We start from the raw sequence: 16,111 nt of genomic DNA on the forward strand, positions 1-16,111 counted from the left end.
TCAATAGAAATTTTGCAAGCCAGAACTGAGTGGTAAGAAATATTTAAAGTCATGAAAAGCAAGGACCTATAACTACCCAGTAAAGCTTCCTTCTGAATTGAAAGACAGATAAAAGAATTTCCCAGGCAAGAAAAAGCTAGAGTTTATCACCACCAAAATCAGAGCTATGTGAAATGTTAAAGGGTCTTCTTTAAGAAGAAGAAAAATAAAGATAAAAATATGAACAATAAAATGGCAATAATCACATAGCTATAAACAATTGAATCTAAGAAAACAAAATAAATGAACAAGAAGAACAGAAACAGACTCAAAGATAGGACATTTTGATGGTTGCCAGATGAGAGGGTGGTTGGGAGGATGGGTGAAAAAGGTGAAGGGATTGAGAAGTACAGATTGGCATATACAGAGTAATCACAGGGATGTAAAGTATGGCATAATGGGTGCAGTCAACACTATTCTAATAACCATGTGTGGTGTCAGATGGGTGTGAGATTTGTTGGGATGATCACTTAGTAAGTGATACAGTGTCTAACCACTGAGGTGTGCATCTGAAACTAATATAATAATATGTGTCAACTGAAATTTAAAAATTAAAAATGAGGACTTCTGGCCAAGATGGAGGCATAGGTGGAAACACTATGCCTCCTAGCACAACCAAGTTTAAAGACAACAAAGTTTTAGTAACAAAAACGCAGCCAAAACACAGAAAATTCAACTGTATGGAAGTCCGACAACAATGGACCATTCATCCAGACGGGTAAGAGGGGCAGAGTCAGTGGCGGTGTGGGATCCGGCAGGAGGGATCAGCCGGACGAACCCAAGAGCTCTGGAGTGCAGGAGCACAGGCAGCGGTTGGCAGATCTCACGCGTGGGGTGGCAACGGGTGGATCCAGTAAGGGCGCAAGGCGGCTGGTCACACATTTGCGCACAGATAAACCAAGCAAAGGAGCAAGCATTGAGACAGACCGCTCAGGCTAGGGCCCCAGCGACAGGAATTAGAGCCTGAAAGCACCAATTGGAAAGACTTTCAGGGTTGAGGTGCTGGGAGAAGCTCCCAGGCTCACAGAGAGTTTGTTGGAGAGACCCACAGGGTCCTGGAGGGTGCACAAGCTCACACACCTGGGAACCAGCACCAGAAGGGATCAATCTGCTTGTGGGAAGTGGCAGAGGGGACAGAAATCTGAGAGAGAGTGGAACAAAAACCATTGCCCCCCTCTAACCCTACCCCACATACAGCATCACAAACCAGAGACTGGGTCACCCCACCCTGGCAAACACCTAAGGCTCTGCCCCCTCATACATAATAGGCGCGACCTGACCAAAACATTATGGCTCAAACAGAAAAAGAGCTCAAAGCCCCAGAGCCAATAAATCTAAGTGACCAAGAGATAGCTAACCTTTCAGATGCACAGTTCAAAACACTGGTGATCAGGATACTCACAGAACTGGTTGATTTCAGTCACAAATTAGAGGAACATATGAAGGCTAAACTGATTGAAATGAAGGGAAATGCACAGGAAACCAATAGTAATGGAAAAGAAACTGGGACTCCAATCAAGGGATTGGACCAGAAGAAAGAAAAAAACATCGAAACAGAAAAGGATGAAGAAACAAGAATTCAAAAAAAGGAGGAGAGGCTTGGGAACCTCCAGGACATCTTTAAATGTTCCAACATCCAAATTATAGGGGTACCAGAAGGGGAAGAGGAACAGCAACAAGTGGAAAACTTATTTGAATAAGTAATAAAGGAGAATTTCCCCAATCTGGCAAAGGCAATAGACTTTCAGGAAATCCAGGAAGCTCAGAGAGTCCCAAAGAAGTTGGACCCAAGAAGAAACACACCAAGGCACATCATAATTCCATTAGCCAAGATTAAAATAAAGGAGAGAATCTTAGAAGCAGCAAGAGATAAGGGGACAGTTGCCTACAAAGGAGTCCCCATCAGACTGTCAGCAGATTTCTTAAAAGAGACCTTACAAGAGGCAAGAAGGGACTGGAAAGAAGTATTCCAAGTCATGAAATATAAAGACCTACATCCAAGATTGAGCTATCCAGCAAAGCTTTCATTTAGAATGGAAGGGCAGATAAAGTGCTTCTCAGATAAGGTCAAGTTCAAGGAGTTCATCATCACCAATCCCTTATTATATGAAATGTTAAAGGGACTTACTTAAGAAAAAGAAGATAAAAAAGATGAACAGTGAAAGGACAGCAAACTCACAGTTATTAAGAACCACTCCTAAAACAAAAGCAAATTGAGAGGACAGGTAGATCAGGAGTGAACCATAGAAATGAAGATCACATGGAGGGTTAACACCAGGGAAGTGGGAGGAGGAGAAGGGGGGGAAGGTACAGAGAATAAGTAGCATAGACAGTAGGTAGAAAATAGACAGGGGGGAGTGCAAGAATAGTGTGGGAAATATAGAATCTAAAGAACTTGTGACACATGGACATAAATGAAAGGGAGGCAGGGTGGAGGGGAATGAAGGGGGAAATAGGACAACTGTAATGGCATAATCAATAAAACATATTTTAAATTAAAAAAAATTTAAATAAATAAAAATAAAAATACATTTGGGGGTAAAAAAATTAAAAATTATTAAAAATAAAAATTTATTACATTTATTAAGGTGATATTGATTAATAAGACTATATAGGTTTTAAGCATACGATTCTATAATAGGATATTCCCCCAACCATAATTTATTTATAAAAAACTGCATATTCATTTTCAGATGTTTAAACTTCAGTTACCTTCAAAGTACTATCCATTTGATGCAATACACCTATTGAAACTTTTTTCCATTGCTCAAAACAGTTTTTAGCCCTTGCTGGTGTAGCTCAGTAGATTGAGCACAGGCCTGCGAACCAGAGGATGGCGGTTCAATTCCCAGTCAGGGCACATGCCTGGGTTGCAGGCCGGTTCCCTGCAGGCCAGTTCCCAGCAGGGGGCACATGAAAGGCAACCATACATTAATGTTTCTCTCCCTCTCTCCTTCCCCTCTAAAGATAAATAAAATCTTTAAAAAACCCTAAAAACAGTTTTTGAACTCATCAATTTTGATGCCTTTTAGTTCTGCTGTTTTTCTGTTTCTTCTCTTCCATGTCGGCAAAATGTTTCCCCTTGAGGACTTTTTTCATCCAGGGAAACAAAAAAAAAGTTTCTCTGGGTGAGATCAGATGAATAGAGAGGGTGGAGCATGGGGGTCATGCTGTTTTTGGTCAAAAACTGCTGAACACTCAGCACAGTGTGGGCAGGTGCACCCGTAAGTCACTCATCATGAAATGAATGTTAAATGAGCACTAAAGAGTCTTCAAAAAATCACTGAAGTTGAACACAGCCTCTCACAACAACGCCAGCTGGTACACTGATACAGATGGGCTCCTAGAACACTCACCTAGCACGGGAACCCTGTTGTACAAGGGGCTTGCCCTCCGGAAGATAATTTTGTTTTGGGGGGTTCCCCTTCATAGATCGTCACCTAAAGTTAAATCTCTTTCCATCACCATACATTTGACCCCCTTTACCCTTTAGTACCTCCCCCACCCCACCCGGCTTCCCTTCTTGTAACCACCATATTGTCTGTGTTGAGTTTTGTTTGTCTTGTTCATTTGTTGCTTTCTGTATTATATTCCACATATGAATGAAATTGTAGGTTCTTGTCTTTTTCCATTTGGCTTATTTCACTTAACATGACAATCTCAAAATCCATTCACATTGTTGAAAATGGCAGTATTTCATCTTACAGCTGTTCCATTGTGTATATGGATCACATCTTCTTTAATCACATATCAAAGGACAGTTCACTGGTTTCCATGTCTTGGCCATTGTAAATAATGCTGCAGTGAACATAGGGGTACATGTATCTTTATAAATACATGTTTTAAAAAATTTCAAGTATATACCCAAAGGAGGTATTCTGGGGTCATATGGTAAGCTCTATTCTTAATTTTTTGAGGAACCTCCACACTGTTCCATAGCAGCTGTACCAATTTACATTCCCACCACAGTGTATGAAGGTTCCTTTTTCTTCTACAACTTCTCCAGTACTTATTTCTTGTCTCGTTGATAAGGGCCATTAGAATACGGGTGTGAGGTGCTCTGTCATTGTGGTTTGGATTTGCATTGCCCATGTAGCTAGTGATGCTGAGCATCATTTCATGTATCTGTTGGCCATTTGTATGTCTTTTTCGGAGAAGTGTCAGGTTGCCTTATTATTTAAAAAAACAAAACAGGAGATTCTCCAAGCCTTCAAACATTCTAATAAAGGTTTCCATGTTCTCCATAATTTATTTTATAGATTTTTTAGAAGCATTGTACTTCCCCTTTGCTAGTCACCTGTTCTGCCATTTTAAATGAATTGTACATTTCCCTAAAGCCCTTTCCTCTGGGTTTTCTTACAGGTTTGTGCTGTGTGGTGCTTTGCATGTGGCTGCCAGGTCATGGGCATCTGCTGAGCTGAGTCCAGCTGAACGGAAATGAAGCAATGAGCATTTGTGCAATGAGAGACCTAACTCGATGAGTATGGGTCATTCACATCCCAGCTTTGTCAGCAACCTGCTGTGTGACTTGACACGAGTCACCGAAACTTCTGCGCCCTAGCTTCCTCGTTGCTAAAGTAGGGGTCATGACGGCACTCACCTGATGAGGCAGTGAGAGCTGAGACAAGACATGCGAACACAACAGCACCTGGCCCGTGAGTGCCTGGTAAATGTTAGCTGTCAATCACAGAAAAAACCTGATGGAAAAGCTTTTGAATATTTTAAAAGACAAGTCCTGTCTAGCTCTTACCTCGTAATGGCTCAGGTCATCTGCAAGAACAGCCTGCTGACTGGGCACCCTGTCGGGGGCCTCCCTTCCCTGTTGCACCAGTGAAAGGCCTGGCGTTGCTCCGACAATCGAAACTGCACCGGAGCAGAGACCACGCTTTCCTCCTCACCCCAATCACGTGTTAACTTTAGTTCATTGGGAAAAGCACTTTTTTGTTTATTTTTATTTTTGTAATCATAACCCAAGGATGTTTATTGATTTTAGAAAGAGAGGAAGGCAGAGAGAGAGAGACAGACAGACAGACATTAATGTGCGAGAGAAACGTCAATAGGTTGTCTCCCGTATGCACCCTGACTGGAGGTCTAACCCACAGCAAGGGCATAGTCTGTGCCCTGACTGGGGACTGAACCCATGACATTTTGGTGTTCAGGACGACTCTCTAACCAACTGAGCCACCCAGCTGGGGCCAGGGTGAAAACACTTTCAATAACACATTTTTTAAAAAAAATCCTCACTCAAGGACACTTTTTCATTGCTTTCAGGGAGAGAGAGGAAGAGAAAGAAAGAGAAACAATGATCAGTTGCCTTCTCATATACACCCTGGCTGGGAGTCGAACCCCTAACATTTCAGTCTGCAGGATGACGCGCCAACCAAGTCACACCAGCCAGGCTTGACAACAAGCCTGATAACAAGCTTGATAACATTTTAACCTTGGATTCTTACCTGGATCCATGCATGACCTTCCATTCCCTTAACTTACAAATGCCTCTAGCAGATTCAGTGGTTCCCCCCCCCCACCAAAAAGGACACATCTGAGTGACACTAAACCAGAGACAGCAGCTGAGATGGGCCACCTGCCACAGAGAACCTCACCTACAGATTCTGGTCCTGAGGGACACGGTGGACGCTGGCCCCGTGTGACGTGTAGCACGGCCATTTTATTTCTAGCTCAGGCTGATGGGGGAGATTATCGACTTACTTGAAATTTGAATGTTTATCAGCAATAAATTTAAAACTAGGGGTCTGAAGATGTCTGACTAGCAAGAAGATGTCTTTCATCTCTCCCTCTATCTGATGTTTATCAACTGTACATCATCATGGATCAAGTAAATTACTGGGAGACTACTGGGTCCCTTTCAGAGCTCAAACGAGCATTTTCCATTTCCTGTGAAAACATCTTACTACTTTTACCAATTTTGCTGATTTTCATTAACTACCAGCAAATCTAGTGCTGTTCGGGCTGCCATGACAAAATAGCATAGACTGGGTGGCTTAAGCCACAGATATTTAATTCTCACAGACCTGGGATCTGGAAGCCCAAGGTCAGGTGCCAGCATGGTGAGGTCTGGTGAAGGCTCTCTTCTTGGCTTGTGATTTCCTTTTTATTTCTTTTTAAAGATTTTATTAACTTGTTTACTTACTTTTAGACAGAGGGGAAGGGAGGGAGAGAGGGAGAGGAACATCAATGTGTGCTTGCCTCTTGTGTGCCCCCTACTGGGAACCTGGCCCACAACCCAGGCATGTGCCCTGATTGGGCATTGAACCAGTAACCCTTTGGTTCGCAGTCTGGGGCTCAATCCACTGAGCCACAGCTGCTAGGGTTGGCTTGTGATTTCTTGATGATTATTCTGCATAGGGATTATTAATCATGGATCTAAGGTAAACATCTTTACATCAAATTTGAAATATTGCGGCCGTTATGTCTTTGAGTAATTTTTTTCTGCTCTCCTCCTTTCGGGACACCAACTATAATATACTAGACCACTCGATACTGTCTCAGAGAATGCCAGTGTTCTCTCTATTAATTTCTCCTTGTCCTTAATGTGGATAATTTCTCTTACTATCTATTGAGGTTCACTAAACTGTTCTTCTGTAGTGTTTAATGTGCTGTTAATCCATTTTTAATCACTGGAAGTTTGGCTATACTGTAAATCTTCAGTTTCCTTTTTCATGCTCATGTTTTCCTCAACCTTTACCATATAGAGACTAATTATAATAGTCATTTAATACCCTTTTCTGCCAGCTCCTTCATCTACGTCACATGTGAGTATGTTTCTACTGATCGAGTTTTTGTCTGGTTATGCATCATACTTCCCTGCTTCTTGCATGGATGACATTTTTTTATTGGATGCTGGACACTGTGGATTTTATGTTGTTGTTTGCTGGATATGCTGTTGATACAGGGTGCAGCCGGGGGGGGGGGCAAAAAAAAAAGATTTGGAATAGTGTCCAGAATTCAAAGTGTATTGGAATATTGGAGAGACATATAAGATGTCCTCACACCTCCCCCCAGGGGGAAGAAACGAATGGAGCCAGGCCATTGAGAGCTGTTTTGCATAGCAACAGTTTTGCAGCTAACCTCTGGAATGATTTTTTTCCTTTTTTTAAAAATTTTATTGATTATGCTGTTACAGTTGTTCTATTCTCCCTTTCATTCCCCTCCACCCTACCCCCCATCCCCACCATTACCCCCCTTTAGTTTATGACCAAGTGTCTCAAGTCCTTTAGATTCTATATTTCCCATGCTATTCTTGCCCCCCCCCCATCTATTTTCTATCTACTGTCTATGCTACCTCTGGAATGATTATTTAACATATCTATAACCTTTAACTGGTTTCATAGATATGTTAAATAGCAGTGGCCAAGTTTGGAGCCAGGAAGAAGGGAGTAGCTGGGACTGGGGATGGTAACGAGGGGCTGCGCTCCTGAGTGAGGGTGCCGCTGTGTGAGAGCTTGGAAAAGACTGGCTCCGAGGACATGAGGGGATAACTGCCCAGGTGAGGAGAGAGCCACGCCGCTTTGCCAGAATGGAGATCCCTGCAGCCAGGTGAAGAAGACAGCCACATGCTTTTGGTGGAGTGCGGACCCCTGCAGCTTTGGTAGAAGAGGCCCACGTGGCTTTTGGATGCCCCCTTTGGCCGCGTGGCCTGGAAAGCAAGAGACTTTGACTGGAACTGGGTACAAAGAACCCTTGCCAGTGGACCATGAGAGGGTACCACAGTACTTTGGATTAACTAGAGAGAGATCCTGCCTGCACTGTGACACAGCTGACGGTGCCAGTGGCCTGAAACAGACCTGTGCTCTTTTCCTGATTTACGGCACCCGGAGTTGGGACAGTGGGAGAAGGGAGAGCTGTGTGGGTGTAGGTGTATACCCTAAAGGACTTTGCTATTTTAGTGGAGGCGTTAGGCCTGAATAGCATTAAATAAACATTTTGTTTCCTTTTCACAAATCTCTGGCATTGAGAGATGTCTTTCCAATTGGCGGTGGACAGAAGAGCCCAGTAGGTATTAGTGTTTTGTTTTTGGGAGGGGCCCCTGTTGTATAGCAGTTTTTGGCATCCCTGGGTGGGCCAAATATTGTATTGCCCCCCCTCGGACCTCTTGTTCGGTAACACTGTCATTCTTTAGATTTTTTTGAGCTTTGTCCTGGGATGCCACCAAGTTACTTGGAATTAGTTTGATGTCTTTGAGAATTGATTTTTAGCTTTGTTAGAGGGTGTACAGACTTCCGCCGTCTTATGAGACAACAGGAGATCATCTTTGCCCTGTGTCTGGTACTGTGTGAACTATTTGCTGAGCCATGCCAGCCCGGAGGACTTTTTCTGCTTTTTTTAGTGGCTCTTTCCCTGGCCTTGGTAGTTTTGTCACATGCCCAGTTCAGAACTGAGCCAGAGGCTCAAAAGACCTCTGGGCAGATCTCTGGAACTCCCTGTGGAGATTTCTCCTCCCTGGTACTTGGTTCTGCAAAGAGGCTGCCTGGGTGCCCCTGCATTTTGATCCCTATTTTCTCAACTTAGCGAGAACACTGGTCTCTGTTCAGATTCCCTCCTCATGCGTAGATTCCTTCTATACTGGAAGCTCCTTGCGGGTAGCAAGCTCAGGGCTTATCTTCTCGGCTTCCTCTGTCTCAGGGGTCACAGACATATGGTGCCTTCTGTCCAACCTCTGAAAAGTGTTTTTAAAGTATTTTAAATGAATAATGGATATACATCTAAACACTTTTGTCCTGCATGGTTTTCTAGCTGTTTTAAGGCAGGAGGATAAATCTGTTCCATATTATCCCACCCTGGCTGGATGAAGCCCTGGGTCTAGATTTTAAGATGATAAAAATTGTCCTAATTTCTTCTTAGTTAAATGTCTAAGTTTATTGAAGAATAAGTATGAGAAACTAGATAATATACAGTTTGTTGTAGCATGGATACTTACTTAAGAGTTCTAGATTAATTTATGAAGAATTATCAGAAATTAGAAAAAAACATAAATGTGAGAACCAGGCATGGATCCTGAATTTTTATTGTATCGCTCAAACATGAGAGGACCCTCATTGTCATTGTAAAACTAAAACTGCTCTAAAACACAGTCTTTGAAAAACTGAAACACTACAAAAGGGAAAGAAAGTAAAAGAAAACTAAAAATAAAGGGAAAAATCTTGAAAGCAGCCAGAGAGAAGTGAGGCATCGCCTACTTGAAGTTACAGAAAACTGTGAGACCTGGAATACCACCTGTTGTACGTAGGTCAGAGGCAGTGGCACCGCATCTGTCAAGCGCTGAGAGAGCAGCGTGTCGACATCACTGAAAGGCTGTTTCCCTTCATCGTGCAGCACTGCCGACACCTGACGTGTGGGTTTCTCCACACCAGCCCATCCTCCAACTCTAAGCAGACACCAGCGGGGTGTCCTATGCTTTAACACAGTTCTCATCCTAACTGCCTGGAGCCAGCACAGACCCCTCAGGGCCCAGGCCCATGTGACGTCCCCTCCCCTATTTCTGATGCGAGTCCAGGTGGCCACCTGCACTTTTGATCAGCAGGCTGCAAGTCAGAGGTACCCACAGCCTCCTCCTTAGATGCAGAGGGGTTTCCTGGAGCTGCTCTCAGGACTAGGGACACACTTCCTTAGGTTTGCAGGCTCATCATAAAGGATGTAATGCAGGGACTGGCAGATGGAGGAGCTGCACAGGGTCAGGCCTGGGGAAGGGCAGGAAGCTTCTGTGCCTTCACTGGGGGCATCTATCTCCTGCTACCTCAGTGTCTCACCAACCCAGAAGCTCCTTGATTTCTTCAGGTAGCATTTTCATGGAGGCTTTTTTTGTGTAGGCATGGTTGATGAAATCATTGGCCACTAGTATTAACTCACTCTCTAGACCCTTCCCTTCCACAGAGGTTAGTGTTGGGGAGCAGGATGGGACTGAAAGTTCCAACCCTCTAATCACAGGGTTGCATCCCCTAGCAACCAGCCCCTTATCCTTTAGGGCTTTCCAAAAAGTCACCTCATTAATATAAACTCAGGTGTGGTTGAAAAAGGCTTGTTATAAATAACAAAAGATGCTCTTCTTCTCATCCTTGTAATGCAGGAAATTCCAAGTATCTTAAGAACTCTTCACCAGGAACTGGGAATGAAGACCAAATGTATATTTCTTATTAGATCACAAACTGCAAATTCTGTATCTGTCAGAGGTATCTGTCAAGAAGGAAGTAAGATAGTAATGTTGTAGATATGGAGTGTTCCAGTATTTGACAAAATCCAACAAACAGTGCTCATAATAAAACATCTCAGCAAATTAGAAGAGAACTACTAGAACTTGATGAATGACATACACACAAGCCCCATAGCTAACATGCTTACGGGTGGAAGACTGAATAATTTCCACCTAAGACAGGGAATAAGGTAAGGATGTCAGCTCTTGCCACCCTAGAAAACACACTACTGGAAATTCTAGCTACCACAAGAAGATTAAAAAAAAAAAACCCACAGAGTTTGAAAAGAAATAAAACTGTATTTGCAGATGACATGGTTGCCTATGTAGAAAATCCCTAGAAATGGATTTTCAATTTCTAAAACAACCTCTTAGAGTCAATAAGTCATTTTACCAAGTTTCCAGAATATAAATCAATACAAGAAAGCCAACTGCATTTCTATATGCTGGCAATGAACATGTTGAAAGTGAACTTAGAAGGTCACTACCATTTAAAATTCTGGGGTGTAAACCTAACAAAACACACACAGGATCTGCGTGTTGAAAACCACCAGGGGAAGAGGCCTAAGCAAATGAGGAAAACACTCACATCCGTGGATCGGAAGACTCGGCACCATGAAGACATCAGTTCTGCCCAGTTGGATGTCTGAGTCCAATGCAACGCTTATCAGAACTTCAGCGTGGCTCTTTGTACAGATGGTGAGCTTATTGTATTTTATATTTATATGAAAAGGCCAAGATCCTAGAAGAGCTGAAAAATCTTGACAAAGAAAAATGAAGTTTTGTTGGCTGTGAATCCAAAGTTTTCCAACAAGGTATATTCAGAGAAGTTAAATATTACGTTTCTGTGTAAGATGTAGAAAGTCGCCAAAGTCCATTGGCTCCAACGTAAGAATAGAAAAAAGACGGGCAGCCTACAAAACCTCCAGGGAGCGAGGTCTCAGGGAGGGGAGGGCACTGTGGAGTGGGAGGAGAGAGAATACCCCAGGCTGCTCTGAGCACGGAACCACGTCTGAGGTCCCTGGCACTGTTTCCTCCAATGGGAGAGGAAGGCAGAGGCTCCAAAAAGACACGGTCAGAAGATCTCCTTTTGGTCGTCCGCACGGGCAATTCAGGTCCAGCCTGCCCCAAACTGGGTTCCTTGCTCCTCCTCCTCTGCTGGGACCTTTGTCACATCTGTGCTTCTGATCTCAGTAAATGTCACCGTCATCTTCTCAGGTCAGGTAAGCCTGAAACATGTTGGCCATCATTCTCCCCTTTGTCACCTGCCTCATCCAACCTGTCTCCTAGAGCTGCCAGTGCCATCTGAAACTTTCCCCTTGAACCCACGCCCTCTTCTGGCGTTGTGTTACTACCCGGAGGACAAATCCTAGCCTCATGTTCTGATCACCAGGTCTGCCAAGCGCACCTGTCCGCGCCCCACCTAGCCTCCAGCCTGCAGCCAGGTACTCTCCCTAAAGCTAGATTCTGGGCCAGGTCCTGCCCAGCGCTGCACGCTGGTCCTCCCTGACCTGCCTCCTCCCGATCTGGTCTCTCCCGCCCCACCTCCTGCTACTTTGTAACCAAGGGATTCCAAACTGTTCTTGCACGTACTTGTGCAAACACTGGAAGCTATTCCCACTTTTCTTCCTCTGATAGTTCTCAGGCACTTACCGACGTTCGGTGTGAGGAAACGTTACTGCTCAGGGCAGCCTGCGCCCCTCGCGTGTTCGGCCCCTGCACTCCGTGGAACGTCATTTTAGTAGCACTTGTGCTGAAACCGATTTCATTGTGCCCACGACCCATCCGATCGCCTCAAGAGCCATCTACAACCAAGGGGCCCTCGCCGAAGCGGCCGAATCAAAACTGCCCTTTCTGATGCGTGGCGTGGGCCCGGCTGTCCTCCCACTCGCATCTGCCTGTCTGTTCTGGCTGGTGACACACGGTTGACGGAAAGTCCAGCTCGGGGCGCTCCCCGCCCCCCCCCCCCGCCTTGATTTCCTGGCCGAGAGACTGCGTGCAGGCTGCTCGAGTCTTGGGTCCGAGCGGGGCGCCTCCCTTCTCGCTCCCCGGAGCCCCAGGACTGCTACTTGGCTCCGCTGGACAGGACACGGTCCCCGGGGCGACTGCGGCGGCTGCTCGAAGGTCCGGGGCTCCGGGCACGCAATGCGCCTGAGCCCGGCGGTGTCCCCGCGGGGAGGTGGCGGCGGCGGCAGCGCGGGACCTCGGTGCCCTGGCCTCGCGGACATGAGTTCCCCGCCGCGCTTCAGGTGACGGTCCCAGCCCTTTCGCCGCCCCCCCAGGACTCAGCTCCCCTTACAAGCTCTCTTCCTCCCGTATCTTGGTTGTACACGCAGCGCGGGGGCTCTGTCCACGGCCCGGCCCGGCGTCCTTCCTGCGCCCGGTGAATGAAGCGCTGCCACCTGTCCCTGAGCCCGAGTCCTCCTCCCCTTTTTCCTGGGACCCCGTGGCCCAGTGAGCAGCCCTGTCTCTTTCCTGACCGAGGTTTCTGGGACCAAAAGTCGCGCCCCTGCTTTCTGTTCTGACTGCGGTGGGTCAGCCCTGCTTGTGTGTGTGCTGGGGGCTGGTGCTGGGCGGGGGTCTCCGGCCGGGGTCTCGGACCAGGGCCGCAGGCAAAGCCCGGGCCTTCCTAGCATCAGGCCGGCCCAGGAGCCCTGCCTCCAGGCCATCCCCGCCGCCACTGGGCCAGGGTCTCGGCCTCTAGTTGGAGGAGAAAGCGCCGTCCCCTTGTCACTGTTCTTTCTTTTTCTGTTTCAGCCCGTGCCTTTCGTGGGCAAGAATCATGTGCATCTTCCTCCTGCCATTTGTCTGGTCGGGTTTTGCTCCTCGAGCCAACTATAAAGAGGACCTTATTTCTGGAGAAACTGAGTCGCATATGCACAGGTACAGGTTTGCCTGAGTCGGGGGGAGAGCTGGGGGCGAGGGGCTTTCTCCACTTTGGAGAAAATAGCATTAGAAGCATGCACAGAGCACATCCTGCTAACAAGGGCTTCGTTCTCCAGGAGGGCTCGGCAGCCTCTTCTGCCTCTGTCTCACCCTGTCCATCTCTCTCTCTCCATCTCTCCCCATCTCTTTCACTTTCTCTTTCTTTCAGCAGGTTTAATTGGTCTCACCTGACCCCTCTTGAGCTGAAGAACCGAACTATGGGACTTCAGACAGACAGTGCAGCTGAGAGTACCCCATACTTCACACTGGAGGGGCACAAGTTCCTGATCTTCGGGGGCTCCATCCACTATTTCCGGGTGCCCAGGGCGTACTGGAGGGACCGCCTCCTGAAGCTGAAGGCCTGTGGCTTCAACACTGTCACTACGTGAGTGCCAACTCCCATCCTGCCCTCCGGGAGTTTGCTGCCCCACTGGAGCTCATGGCCTTGTGTCTGGGCTCCGAGCTGCTTTGAGGAGCCCGGCCTGAGGACTGACCTGCTGCTTAGTCATGTCCATCCAGCATGTGTCTTTTATGCTCAAGGGTTACTTAGAGCTCGTAGTTACTGAGACAGTTCTTGTTAATGTATATGGAAATGAGCCTGCAGAGGTGTGATAGTCCCATCAAAATGAATGTGTAAGGACACACTAGTGTCACAAAAGTGAAGTTCAGCGGAGTAAAGGGAATGAACACTGTAGCTGGCAGATGGGACAGGACAGGCCGACAGGCCCAGCTCCACCCCCAGCTGTCACCCCACAGGGCCTGGGGTCGTCCCCGGAAACTGGGCAGAGTGGTGCCTGCCTCGCATGGTTGCGATATGATTACATGGGACGAAACCCTAATCACGTTTCTCTGGAAACGCCCTCTGCTGATTGCAGCACGCATTCACTCAGCTGTGGTGGCAAACAGAAACAGGAGCCCAGCTTGGTCCAGCAGAAGGGTTTACACGTGAACTTGACATGATTGAATAAAAGTACATTTAAATGATAAATGTAGCATGGTATTTAACATAATCGTGCACTTGATAACATGTATTTAATTTAGGGTTTCCTGATGGCTGGGCATTTTCTAGGCATTTTCACCAAAATTGCCTAATCCTCACAGCTGCCTGGTGAGAGGGATGGTTTAAAAGCCAGAGCACACAGGGCCCAGCCATCCCAGCAGCTCCAGGAGGGGCGACCGGGACTGAGGCTGAACCCAGGTCTCACAGAGGGCGGGAGCTCCCATCCAGTAAAAGCCTTGCCCAGAGCAAAAACTGCATTTGAATTAGGAATGTGGCATTCCCTTCATAACAGATCTATTTCCAGAAATGTCTTGAAATTGAAAAAATTGGGAGTCAATAAAGGTGAGTTGAAGGGAGGGCCAGAGGAAAAAGGTGTGTGGAAAGGTGCACCGTGGCAGCTGCGTGCAACAGGGTATGCGGGTGCCAGCCGGGGAGGGTTGGAGGAAAGGCAGGGACCCGCCCTCAGTGTACCATCCTGCCATCGCTGTGACCCAGAGGTGCTAATTGCAGTACACCTGCCACACTGTAAAGGAAGACCACGCACTCGCATGCACATAGTGTTCGTTCACAGCCGGGCGTGTTCTGAACCCGGGGAAGTTATCCTCGGGGCAGCCCCATGTGGTAGGCAGTGTCATCCCCGCTGAGGAAGCTCGGGTGGAGGGAGGGTAGGGCACTTTCCCACAACCACACGGTCGGAAGGAGAGGGATGTGCTTGGAGCTCGGCAGGCTCCGGTGTCCAGTGGCCAAACAGGCCAGTCCTTTCCTAACTGTGGGCTCTGCTGGGAGATTGAGGATCATGTTCACAGTGCTTTGCAGCCCTCATAGTAAAGCCCAAGGGCCTTTGTGGTGCAGTTTATCATTTTATGCTGCAGAATGTGTCTTTCTGTTTCCTGATCAGATGTTTGTTCCAGAAATTAGAAAGGTCTGCTGTTTTCATGGTCAGGCGGTAGGCTTTTATTAGTTAACAACGGGGAAAAAGGGAAAGGCAGCCCAGAGAAGCTCACCTTCAGTGTAGAAAGGGAAAGAGCAGGAAGTGGCAGCAAACACAGCGGGACGTGTGACTATGTCAGTTACGCCAATTCCAGAACACAGGCTTCAGTAGGTTCACAGCTGTGAGTACCTGAAACACAAAGTTTCTTCTTGCGTTGTTATTTATTAATCATTGTCCTGGTTTGCAATGACACCTGGAAACCTACTGTTGCCACACCCTGTGCTTAAGTTTCCTTGCCAGTCTGGGTTAATCCTACATTGGTTGGTAGAGATTATACCTGTAATGTATTGAATTTTTAAAAAAGAAAGAACCACTAGATGTCTTCACCCACCTACACCACTAACCAGCCATATAGCAAGACCACAAAAATTAAAAACAAACAAACCACAAAACTGCACTGCAATTAGCCCCTTTCCTCCTCAATGTTCTTCCCTGCCAGCTCAGGGCAAAGGTGAAAACCGCATTCGCTGAGAAGGAGAAAATGCTTCAAGGGCCCCTCCGATAACGCAGAGGGTGAATTTGAAGCCAAGAGGCAGTAAACTGATAACTGGCTCATCTCCTATGCAAACTGTTCAATCATAAAGTAATGGCTGCGTTTCCCTGAGAGCCTGTTCGGACTCCAAGGAGGGGATTGCATGGTTTCCCTTTGCTACCTGCTATTCTGCTAAGCAGTAAGTTGCGGTAACAGTGTTCTGGTGTCCACCCAGTCCGTAGCTCCGGGTCAAGTACATCTGATTCTGAGACACGCGTGGGCACACCTGCATATGCAGACTGCTGGACTGGATGTACCAGGGTTTTATTTTCAGACATGCACATCACTGAAATTGATTTAAAGTTTTATATACGTTACTGTTTTATCCAGTTTTCATATTAATCTCATAGTAAACTAATCAAGTGACTATATCTTTTATATTCACTGCATATATATATATACATACATATGTATATA

The 16,111-nt window shown here is 46.4% G+C and overlaps 1 protein-coding gene across 1 annotated transcript in view; it reads left to right on the forward strand.

Moving 5' to 3' along the window:
• The first annotated feature begins 12,454 nt into the window (after positions 1-12,454).
• GLB1L3 (galactosidase beta 1 like 3) overlaps positions 12,455-16,111 on the forward strand; it is a 39,754-nt gene continuing 36,097 nt past the window's right edge. The window contains exons 1-3 of the mRNA XM_053659467.1: positions 12,455-12,495; positions 13,004-13,129; positions 13,341-13,556. Of these exons, the coding sequence (XP_053515442.1) occupies positions 12,473-12,495; positions 13,004-13,129; positions 13,341-13,556 (365 nt within the window). The 5' untranslated portion in view covers positions 12,455-12,472. The remainder of the gene's footprint in view (positions 12,496-13,003; positions 13,130-13,340; positions 13,557-16,111) is intronic.

This window comes from Artibeus jamaicensis, unplaced genomic scaffold, assembly GCF_021234435.1.
Source record: "Artibeus jamaicensis isolate MK-2021 breed Jamaican fruit bat unplaced genomic scaffold, CSHL_Jam_final scaffold_660, whole genome shotgun sequence".
NCBI lineage: Eukaryota > Metazoa > Chordata > Mammalia > Chiroptera > Phyllostomidae > Artibeus > Artibeus jamaicensis.